We start from the raw sequence: 12,522 nt of genomic DNA on the forward strand, positions 1-12,522 counted from the left end.
TATATTTCTCTTTGATTAACTTACTGAATTGCCTCAGCGAATCCATCAGTACGATGTGGCACCACAAGAGTAGGGGTACTTGGCACTGTTCTATCTTCATCGTCAAAAAAATGCTGCTGCTAAAACAAAGACAGAAAATGGGAACTAAACAGGAACATACATATGGACTATAAATTATTCACTGAACAAATGAACTGCTTTTACATGATTGGTAGGTACTTACCATGCCACCGATTCCTGGTGTCAGCTGAAGCCCACGTCCTACAGACTGCCTCCTAGTCATCTGAATTCTCTGTGTCGAAAAAGAAATTACATTTATTTTAAGGGATCAGGCAATGAAACAAACACCAAACATCAATAGATAGTTTATGATGTCGGTAAGAAAATAACTAAAATGTTAGCATATGATGTAATAATCAGGATATTTTCTCAGGAAAAACTGCTACTAATCTTGTACTAAAGAAATCAGTTTTGAATAGTGACAAAATTTTAATTATATAGGCTATATATTAACCAACAGATAAATATGTTATTAGCCAAGAGACAAAATATTAACCATTATTTAAAACCAATCTCTGCTCATATCTTATCTCTTTGTAACTAATTTATTTAATTAATACGTATGCCTTCTCATCTTAAGGTTTAATTTTCCTTTGGAGTTCAAAGAACAGTACTAACTATATATAAATTTTTTCCCAATTTAGACAATTCTAAATTGATAAGATTTGGTATATCTTGCAATCCTTTAAGACTTAGTACTTTCACATAATGGGGTTATCTTCACCAGTGATATTGTAGTAGAATCTATACTTGACAGTGTTGAGTACACCAAAAGGTTAAGACTCAAGCTAGATTATTAATAGAGGCTTCGTACTTTTCCTGTGGTTTCTGCAAGAGCTTATGATTAAGACATGTCCAACCCTGCTACAAACAGTGCTACATGTAAAGGGTCATGCACACTTTCATTAATTTTAAAAGTGAAAATTAATGTGTGGTTATAAACAATGACAGAAAACTGTTTTGTTATGCAGAACAGAAATTTCCTTTTTTTTTGAAAAAAACATGTCCATCTTAGAGGAAAAAAACCTTCAAAGCAGATGGTGGTCAGCTGCTAAAATACATTTTACGTCAACTGAAATCCAAGAAAATCTTTTTCCTTTTGTAACTTGTAGGAACAGCGACCGCATAACAGTGCCTTTTATTTGCTATGACTATAATCATTTCAACTTATACACAATTTTCAGTCAGTCTTGCCTTTCCAAACTTCACTCCATTATGAAGTAAATTACTGCCATATTTCCAGGGAAAGAAATCAGATTAGTTTCAGTTCGAAAAATTTTATAAAAATATGCCAAAACGTTAGAGTCCATAATTTCTAGACAAAAAATAAAAAATATCTAATGGAAAGAAAGGGAGAAAAGCCAAGATTTTTTAAAGTTCATTTTCAGAATGACCAGTGCTTTTAATACCTGCACTGGTGGTCCCAACTCTTGAGGTGGCGCATGAATGGTCAATCTTGGGGGTAGTGGGTGTGGTGGCCGTCTAGGGGACTGAGGTGCACGAGGGGTCTGTCTTTCAGATGCTGATGATGGCTGTTGTTCTCTAGAAATCTCCTGGGAAAATGAGGACTCTGCAGTACCTGTATTTCCTTCACCTATAGGAAAAGAAAAGCTTATTTGGAACCATTTATCACAGAATAACTCAGACCATCCCTAGAAGTATAAATCTTGCCACCTCATTACTATTTTCAGAAGGAAAGTCGTGAGGTATGGTGGACCCAGAGATAATGGGGGTACAATTACCAATTATATGGCCTTAGGCAAGTCTCTTAAACTCTCTGAGTCTATTTATTTGGTTGGTTAATGGAACAAATGTAATCTACAAGAAAGGTTTATCTGAAGCTTTCAATAGACAGAAAGCACTTAGCTTAACACATGATAAAATAAACACTTAATAAATTTTGGTTCCTATTATTATAATGGGCAAATTATCTAAAGGTCAGACCACTATGGTATCAGTATTACACGCAAACAGGATGAAGGAGATTGGGAAACAGCCTTTTAACAACACTTTTATATTTTTGTTTTCCTCAATTTTAAATTTCAATGGTCCTTTAGATGTCTTGGTCTTCTATATACATGGTAGAAATGACAGATGCTGTTTCCCACTTTGAAAAGTTGAATGGGACATCACAGAATTCAGTAGTTTAAAAGTCTGAGGTCTAGGCCTCTTGAGCATTGAGTTGTTTTTTTTTTGTTTTGTTTTGTTTTGTTTTAATTTATTGGGGTGACAATTGTTAGTAAAATTACATAAATTTCAGGTGTACAATTCTGTATCACATCATCTATAAATTACATTGTGAGTTCACCACCCAGAGTCAGTTCTCCTTCCATCACCATATATTTGATCCCCCTTACCCTCATCTCCCAGAGCATTGAGTTTTCAGCCCCTCTTGAGTCTTGCCTTTGCTCGGCCTGCTCCAAACCCTTTGGAGCGTACTTTTTCTCCTAATAAGGCCACCTTGAGCCCTGAGCCTTGAGCCGCTTTTCTTTGTGCTTCGCCCACTCCTAATTCTTTGGATTGTACTATCTTTTCTAATACACTTTTTCACCACTTAAAAGAAAAAAAATTCTGAGGTCTAGAATCAGATTCTAGCTCTAACACTTAATAGCTATGTGACCTTGGTTGAGTCACGTTGGTTGTTTCTACTTCGCTTTCTCAGGTTGTTCAGTGGTGCTTAAACCCTATAATCTTATCGTGAGATTTAAGTAACTCAATACAAGAATACACTCTCAGAAAAAGCATTTTTATGACTATTGGCAATGTACCAAAGCTATCCACTAACTTAATTTTATCCAGACGACTAGGCCTATCTTCGCTTGACTGTAAAAAAGAAACGAATAAGTATTCAAGTATTCAATGCTTTGTATTTGGGAAAAATGGCTATGAAAACTTGCCCTCAAAGGACTTAACTTTTAGTGATAATACCTAAAGATATAAATGCAGCACTAGTTCAAAATGGTCCTATACTAGTTAATGAGATACTGAGTTGCTTTTCGGTGAAAACAGACCAATACCACAAATCATGCAGTAGAAGCATGCACAGAGAGAACTTTGGACCTCCAGCTACATTCAAAATCCAAGTCTTGCCCTCCCCGTTCACGAACCCAAATGACCAGGATATATCCAGAACTTGAACACGAGAGAGAACCCTTTCAGAAGCCACGGGTCCGCTGTCCAGGAAGATCTGGTATTGATGCCCCTTTACCATAAATGGCCAAATTCCAAGGTCCTCCAATTAAAACTTATCCCACCAGCACTTCCGCACACCTGGTCCCCCAGCCCCTTGAAAACATTTAACCTAGTCCAGTGAGCAAGATGGATTTAAGGCACCATTAGGTCTCCTCCCATCTTCTCAGTTGGCATCTTTTCGATCAATAAACATTTCCTTACTCAAAACTCTTGACGTTTGGAGTTTTGGCCTAAGAGTCATGTACCCAATCTTTGGTTTCGGTAATAATCTGGCGAGTCAGCCAGGAGCTCGTGCCAGTGTCAGGCCAACGCTACCTGGGTTTCCTCTCCATGAGTCCCGAGCAGCTGCCAGGCCATTTTGCCTTGGGGGTCAGAGAGGGACTTTTCCTGGCAGGCACCAACCGCCATTGGCACATGGTCATTTGGAATAAGGAGACCTCTTTGGATTTCAGTCTATCATTGGTTTTGTTTTGGGCTAAGTTGCTCCAGCGCTCACTACTGGATTCCTTCCTCTCTAGCTGGGCTTTCTCGCCCTTGGGACAAAGCCATGTGCATTTTGAATTTAGTTGGGGACCTCCATCTGAGATTAGGATCAGGATTGTGAGACCCTACTTTTTTTTTTTTATGGACTGTGTTGTACTTATTTTGTCTGTATTTCTGTGTCTTTGAGAGCTGACGGGCTTGATTTGGAAATAGGGTAAGTCCCGTGAGTACAACCGGGAGCTCCGTTCCCTCCACTTTGGGCTTTCCCCTTGGAATAAGCCAATTCGTTTTGCATGTTTGGAGTATCCTATTGAAGAACAGAATAATTGTAGGACTTTTACCTGATTTCTGAACCCGTTCGTTTGCATTCGTTTGTTGGGCCACTTAAATTTAAAAATTGTAACTTGTCTAGTTTATCTAAGGTTTGGTGAAGAGAGTACTCAACTTATTGTCTTATTTGTGTGTCAATCTTGCTTTGTGTGTATTTTGTTTATTGGCTTTGAAGTAAGAAGTAAAATGGCATCTGAGGCTGCTTCCCCTCCCCCATCTTCATCTCCAAATGTGGTTGCTGCCATCCTGGACTCAGGCTCCATCCCGGGTGCCATCTTCCTCTAGGAAAATCTGCTACTTTAAATGCAGGCATTCTAAAGCCACTCCTTTTTTTTTTTTTTAAACCTTCTGAGCTTTCCAACTTTGTTGTGCACACTTCCTTCCCATTGCCTATTGTTTGTCTTGTTGACAAGTCCATCTTAAGGGTCACCCTTGTAGGAGAAGATCTCAGGCCTCTTGGAGACAATGAAATGCATTTTCTGATCATAAATTAATTTTAAAACACCTTTAAAGGAATTCATACAGCACGCAAAGCTTTGGTATCTGTGCACAATCTTAACTTACTCCATCTGCCAGAAACATAATTTGGATCCAGTTTTATCACTTAAATCTTTAGATCTGTTTATGTTTATCTCTAAGTTTATGTACGTCTACGTATGCACGTTCTAGATATAACATATTTCTACCGCTGAATGGTATTGCTAACTTGTAATATTAAATTGGCTTAAACAAAGACGTGCTTATATGAGAATTCTCAAAAATACAACAGACTAACCCAAATATTTTTCAGAATCACATGATCTGGGAAAAATATTTTGATACTAAAGCTGGTTTTGAGTTTGGTCTGGTTAAATGCACATATCTTTAGGATCATCAGCATTACATACTACTTTAATACTACCTGGGTTTATTAGTCAATAAGTCCATGTTATCTCTCTCAAAGTTTATCGCCAAGAAAAATAACTTGGTATGACAAAATTTCGTTATGTAATCTAAACTTAATTGTTAGGAACAAGTAAATTAAATAAATGTAAGGATAAAAAGTTTCTTTTAGGTTAACTCTTTAGCAGTAATTTAGGTATAAAAGTATACTTAAAATAGTTTTCTAAATCTCTTTGGTAATGTGGAACTTCAAAGTTTTGTTAGCGAAACAATGGATATTCATTGAATACCTAAGTCATTACCAAATAAGAATCCTGAGAAAGTTTTATGTGTGTTCAAGGTTATTAAGATTAAAATAAATTTAATCAAGTAAGTGAATTTAAACATCAAAAGGTGATACAAATTAGAATTAAGTTTTTCTCTCTGCTAAAAGGACTATTGGTCTGCTACTGATAGGTGTGAAAAAGTTTTCTGCCTAGAAAGCAAAGATTCTGTGTTTTATAAAAATAACTTTCTGTTTTATATTATCTTAATCAGGCACTTGATTACTTAAAACTGAATGTCCTAAATAGTAAAACCTAAGGTTTGCTAACAATTATGTAAACACCTATTTTTCTTTAAATGGATAATTTATTGCTTCATAATGATTTATGATCCTATTTAGTCAAATGTCCAAACCTTTTAATGTATTTTGAGAAACTTCCTAAAATTTAAATTATAAGTAGTCTTGACCTGGGATTAACAGGTAATCCAAAAGGGTCCCTGGAATACCTCAAAAGATGTTTTCTCTCCTTACTAAAGAGAAATATTAAATTAATTATGCTTATTTTGATGTGTTGGAATTACATGGGAAGCACTGTCAAATAGTAACACTGAGCCTTTTTTATGTTGTATTTGAATATATTATAAATGTGCCAGAAATATATGTGCAATTGCTAGAAATCCGAGATACCCTGACATATCTGTCATCAAAATTGAGGGATACACTAAAACGACTGAACCTGAGTATCAGACTGTGGAACAGATGGATAAAGTCCATTCTGTTTCTACAAAAATGACCCCTCACCGCCAAACTTTTGCCATTTTGATGTTCTTGTAACATGGCAACAGTCTGTTCCTGAATCAGAGAAATTAAGATGGGTAAATGATGACCATAAATTAAACGAATAGTCAGGGCTATGGGAAACCCAACATGGCCACTTAATTAACCTGGCTCCCTGGCATTTTTTTGCTTTTTGCATTCCATTATCCACCATAGTACATTTAAGCTGTACTTCATTCAACTGACATTTAGTTTGGGTTGTTAATATGTGCTTTTTGTGTGTATGTTTTCTGGATGAGTTGAAGCTTTCCCCTGCCAGAAAACCGATGCCCTCACAATGGTAAAGCAACTGTTAGAAAATGTGTTTCCCACTTGGGATATACCTTCCATGATCTCAAGTGGCTGGGGTACCCACTTCACAGAGCAAATCATACGAATCCTGACGGCCGACTTGGCAATCATCAGGCAAAGTCTAGAGAACTAAAGGAAAAACTGGATTCAAGCAGGAGAAGTTTAATAACACAGGACTGAATGAACTAATGAAAATGGTTACAATTTTCGTGACTTTTTTGTTTGAGATTGATGATTTTTAAATGTTTTGTTTTCTAGATAAAAAGAAATTTGTATAACTCAGCAATTTGGTAAGCAGAACTAAAACATTCTTTTTTTTCTCCCTATTTGATCCCTCCAGAATCCAGAAACTTTTAATTAGTATTCTTATTTTCATGGCAATGTGATTATTTGCATAAGTTCGGTGAGCATCTCTTCTTTTTATAACAGGATACAACTAGAAACTGGTTTTACTCCCAAAGCTGTGAAATGTCATGTTTAGGAGAGAAATACATACTCAGATATGACCAGAAAGCTTTAAGGAGTTAAGACTGACTTTGGGAGGCAATGAAACCCCCTTGCTAAAACAGCCGGGACACGTTGTTTACATAGTTCACAGCAGTCTTTCCAGGTGAGGAACGAAGGTTAGTTCTGGGGAGATGCAAAAAAGAACCTCAGGATGCATTTGGGACCCCGAGAAGAGAGGAATTCACCCAAATCTATAGGTATTGCAGGCAGAGTCTGATGGCTGGGATGTGGCTTGGCTTTTCAGCCTTGAGACACTATTTGAAGTTCAACCTGAAGATTCCTTAGGAAAATTCCAGCAAAGCAGATTTACACATACCTATACAGTTAATTACTATTCTTGCTGGACATATATAAATAATAGGCCAATTTTATTGAAACTAGACTCATTTTGCAGATAAATTACACTTAATTTGGCTACCTTTGGTAAAAATAGGAGTGATTTTGGAGAAAAAAACTATTTCAATAGGAACTATAATATACCTTTGTGGGTATTAAATTCTGGTGCTACTGTTTGAGTTTTGTTCTGTTTTCTACTTGTAAACTGGACTGAATAGTGAATTCTTCTAATGACTTGGAATCATTGAAAACTAAAACTGCTTTTCTTGAACCTTACCAACTCATCGTGGTTTGGGTCCTTGGAAACATAGTAACGAAAGTTACTCTTTATTCTTTGTCTCATATTAGGGTACAGGTATCCTGGCCTGCTGCTACCTCTACCGTTGTTGCTGTGCTCTCTGCTTGTAAACTGAATACTCAGAATGCCCCTCAAAGGTTCAGGTACTACTGAGGGAGAGATAAGTGTAAGAGCCAGATAAGAGGGGCACAGTGGGCAGCTAATCCTCCCTCTTAATTGAACCTGGACCCAGTTGCCCTATGTCCCTCATGGAGAACAAAAAGGGGATTTGTAACCACAGAACTAGCTCAAAATTGTCCTATCCTGTTTAAGGAGATACTGAATTGCTTTTCAGAGACAGTAGACCAAAACTGTAAGTCGTGAGCTAAAGCATGAATAGACGAGAGAACTTTGACCACCGCTGTACCAGGAACCAAAGTCTCACCCCTCACCCCACCCCCCTGTAGAACCAAAGGACCAGGACATAACTGAAACTTGAACACCAGAACTCTTTCAGAAGCCACGGGTCCGCTGTCCAGGAAGATCTGGTATTGATGCCCCTTTATCATAAATGGCCAAATTCCAAGGTCCTCCAATTAAAACTTGCCCCACCAGTACTTCTGCACACCTGTTCCCCCAGCCCCCTAAAAACACTTAACCTAGTCCAGTGAGCAAGATGGATTTAAGGCACCATTAGGTCTCCCATCTTCTCATTTGGCACCTTTTTGATCAATAAATATTTCCTTACTTGAAACTCTTGACGTTTTGGCCCAAGAGTCACGCACCCAATCTTTGGTTTCAGTAACTGTGAGGCAAAAAAAATTTCTCTCTATACCCCAACTATGTGATACACAAAATATGTTTCTTAAATTTACAAAATATTTTATAAAATGTAAATTATTACCCAATGTATCATTAACCTCTCCTTATCTCATCTCCCTTAAAAAGTAACATTATTCTACATTATATGGTTTAATATTGTTTTTCTCTTAAAAACATTAGAAGTTGAAAAGACTGCTTGTCCTTACTTTTCTAAACCTTGCACTTTAAAATACAAAGGCCTATATGAAAACTCAGATACACTATTTTCCCACTAGTCTAAGTAGATAAGGTTTTTGTTATATTACTATTAACGATTCTGGCCTAGTATTATCTACAAAAGCAGGATATTATTCTAGATTATCGCCAATTCTTTAAACTACATTTTATAACAATTCTAAAATAAAATAATTTTCTATGAATTTCCTAATCCTTTATTGCCTATAACGTTTCAATAGATCTCCGGAACTCATCCTTTCAAAGATTTAACAAAAAGCATGTTATATTGGTCAAAAAGTTTTTTATTCATTGGACAAGCAGACAATATTGCAAAGCTCCAATATCCACAAATTTTGAAACATGTAGCTTGATTACACTGACCTCTTCTGGTTCTGACGTCCCTGATTTAATTTTTCCACTTAAAAACAGCAGCATTTATAATACTTGATAGATTTCTAAATGTTTGAATCTTACAGCAGTCCAATGAGGTAGAAAAGATAGTATAATAATTGCACTTTACAAATATAAATATAGTACGCTTTATGAGAGAATATGACAAAGCTACAATAAGAGCCAATCTTTTGCTAACCAAGTTTTATTACCTATGTGCTAATTAAATGCAATCCTAGTTTAGAAAATATTACTAGAATTGTTTAATGAAAAAAGAGACTAAAAATCTCACCGCTGTTTTGAGAATCAGCAGCTCTCTGATTACTTTCACCTCCACCCATACTTTCTTCTGTTTCTGTACCTGGATCAGTCCCATCACCACCCTAAAAACAACAGATAAATACTAAGTGCAAATAAAATAAAATATTATTACCTTAAAAAATAATTAACCAAACTAAACCACAGTAAAAACAAACCCAGAAGTATAAAAAGTTATAGTGTTCTAAGAATAGGCCTTCCTGTACCCTTGGAGAACAGTAAGCTTTCCAAGCAAGTCCTTCAAGAAAACAGGTGGCCAAAATTCTAGCCAATTACCTCAGCATCATCAGCTTCATATCCATCATTGCCATCTGCACTACCGGTGCCTTCGTTACTATCATCACCCTCGTCGCCCATCCCTGTGTCATCTTCGTCGTCATCATCCTCTTCTTCATCTTCTTCATAATCCTAGTAAAAAACCTCCAAGTATAAATACAGATCTAGAACACGGCACACATGTTCTGCACATCTTCATACCATGCTTAGAAATTTACGTGACACATTATGGATCAGGATACAGGAGTTGGTCTGAAAGTTGTTACAGGATTAGTTCAGTGGCAGCAAATATCAAACTCTGAAGTTTACTAGAATTAGTACAATAACAACCAACTCTGAAATCTAATTGTTCATGTAAGTTCATTTCAAAGATTAAAATTCCTAGATGTGCACAAAGTATCAAGTGGTCCACTTTAATTGAAAATGTGGCATTGAAGAATGGTGACATTATATTATACTATGGGGCTTTTAAAAAACATTGTTTGATTAATGAAAGAATTTAAAATGTGATGCTGTCGACACAAGATTAACTCCCAAAATAAAACATGAAGTTTCACTTAAACTACACTTTAATTATCCTAAGATCTCAATTTCTTTTGAAAAGAACTATGGGGGGCTCCAGGAGAAAAAAATACCCTAGTTTCTTCTATTATTTTCAGAAACCACAGAGCTAACAATTAAATCCAGTCACTTATCAATATGATTAAAATTAAGCTTAATTAATCTAACCAATTTAACATATCCTAAAGGGCTTAGCAATCATTTAAAAAACTTGGGTTTTTCCACCACTTGTTCTACACTCCATTTCACTATAAAATATGAATTTAGAAGCTAATCAGGATAAAAGAAAAGCAAAATAATTTATTTAAACTGACAAAAGAATCAGAATTCATTGGTTGATGCTTTAGTAGTCCCAAGAATTTCAGCATTTCATCAAGAAGTTTAAAAACAATGGATGACTTCAAACCAAATTTACCTCATGTTCGCCATCATTTTCATCATCATCCTCCTCTTCATCATCACTGTCAATTACTATGACAAGATCTCCTTTGCCTTGACCATCTTGGGACGAAGTTGTTGTTTGCTGATCTGACTGAAGGGGTCCAAGGTCTATTTGTAAAGACTGAGAGGTTTCTTCACTGTCTTCCATTGGAGTATAATCTCCCTGAGTCACTCCCTTTAAAAATTAAAAAAATAAAAAATTATGAAAAGTCAAATATACCTAAAACTATCAGTAACATACTGTAGATCTACTAGTATTTTATTTTTAAAAATATGGTTTTTGAAAGCAGAATTAATTTAAAAACCAAACGAAAGATGAACCTTAGGGTTTCTTTACTGTCTTCCTATAGAAGAATTGTTATAAATTTCGTTGGCTAGTACTCCAATAAAAAAGGAGAAAAAAAATACACACACATATATGTTGTCAAAACTACCAGTGTGATACTGTAGATCAGTGCCGTCCAACAGAATTATAAACATGAGCCACAATATGATTCTCACATGTAATTTAAAATTTTCTAGTAGTCACTTAAAGACACAGGTGAAATAAACTTTAACAATATACTTAATAGAGGCAAAACTTTATTTCAACATGTAATCAATGTAAAAATTAATGAGATATTCTACATTTTAAAATTTATAGTAAATCTCCAAAATCCGACGTGTATTTTACACTTATAGTGTATTTCAATTTCAAGTGCTCAACAGCCATCGTGGTTAATTGACCAACCAAAGTCAGGAAAGAGTATCTGTGGGCCTGCAACATATTCTTAAAAAAAAATTTTTTCTCCCCAAATCTCTGGAAAATACACTAAATAAGCTATTATTAGTGTCTTTCTACAAAGACACTTCTACTCTACCCCCTAGAAAACTCTATTATAAATCTTCAAACCACATCAAAGATATCAGACATAAAATTCTTTGCTTAATCTATTTCCTCACAATTCTGTTTTGTTAGCTATTCAACTAAACTGTAATTTTAACTTTATTTTTGACACTTACTGTAAAAAATCAAATGTCTACTTTGTAGTTAAGCACCCAGCAAAACCTATTTTTCTACAAGCCAGAAACAATGTCTTGTGAACTAAATCATTCATAAAGACTATGTTTACTATAATGGAAAATGGAGTGAAATCATGGTATAATTAAAAATGTGCCTCAAAGTCCTATGCTTATTTCAAGAAAAGTAATACTTAAAAAGAACATCTGCTTCATTGTCAGAAAATCAGAAAAATGAACTGTTACACATTCAGTAGACAGTGTGAGAAAGCAGAAAGCCAAATGATACCTTTGATTCATAGACAATTTTGCCAATCTCAAGAAAAAGCTTTGCAAAACAGATTTTAATATAATTTAAACAAGTCTGGCAATAGAATAGAAATTCACATCTTACTATTTAAAATTGTTATGCTCTTCAGATATGACACTGAAGATACACGAAAAAGATGTCATTTAGAGAGCTATGTATTCATCTTGAAAGTTTAGTTTTCTGTTTTTCACCAAAGAAAACTAAAAATAAACTTACAAAATTAACGCACCTAAGAAACTAAAATTTACTTGCAATCTATGGTACTTATGATTAGCTAGAGATAATTCCTTAATTTTATACACGTAATTTTAGAATAAAATGATCCTGAAAATTTATTCAGACAGAAAGTGTTGTTTTAATCTTAAAAAGACAATAGGAAATCAGATAGCCTGAATTCAAACCCCAGCTTCAATGCTATGAGAACTTGGGTATGTGATTTATCTGGGCATTGGTTTCTTCACCTACAAAACAGGGTTCTTTTGAGGATTAAATTAGTTAATAAATGCAAATTTCTTAGGAACACTTGGCTTATAATAGTGAGTTCTGTGTTAACTATTAATATTACTATATTATGAATTCTCAATTTGTGGAGTAGAGGGATGGTAAGAAAGTAAATAATATTTTGAGTGCCTAACACGGCATATACTAGTTTACGTACTTTATAATACTAAAAATTATGTTACAATATTCTAACAGATGAGAAAATTGAGGCTTAGAGAAAATTAATGA

The 12,522-nt window shown here is 35.2% G+C and overlaps 1 protein-coding gene across 3 annotated transcripts in view; it reads right to left on the reverse strand.

Annotated features, from left to right (window-relative positions):
* TPR (translocated promoter region, nuclear basket protein) overlaps positions 1-12,522 on the reverse strand; it is a 60,060-nt gene that overhangs the window by 9,307 nt on the left and 38,231 nt on the right. For 2 of the 3 annotated variants that reach the window (XM_033093672.1, XM_033093670.1), the window contains exons 41-46: positions 10,459-10,659; positions 9,483-9,614; positions 9,181-9,271; positions 1,470-1,654; positions 224-292; positions 25-119 (exon numbers count right to left, since the gene is read on the reverse strand). In XM_033093672.1, coding sequence (XP_032949563.1) covers positions 25-119; positions 224-292; positions 1,470-1,654; positions 9,181-9,271; positions 9,483-9,614; positions 10,459-10,659 — 773 coding nt within the window. The remainder of the gene's footprint in view (positions 1-24; positions 120-223; positions 293-1,469; positions 1,655-9,180; positions 9,272-9,482; positions 9,615-10,458; positions 10,660-12,522) is intronic. The other variant, XM_033093671.1, reaches the window with a different exon arrangement.

Source organism: Rhinolophus ferrumequinum, chromosome 22 (genome assembly GCF_004115265.2).
Source record: "Rhinolophus ferrumequinum isolate MPI-CBG mRhiFer1 chromosome 22, mRhiFer1_v1.p, whole genome shotgun sequence".
Classification (NCBI taxonomy): domain Eukaryota; kingdom Metazoa; phylum Chordata; class Mammalia; order Chiroptera; family Rhinolophidae; genus Rhinolophus; species Rhinolophus ferrumequinum.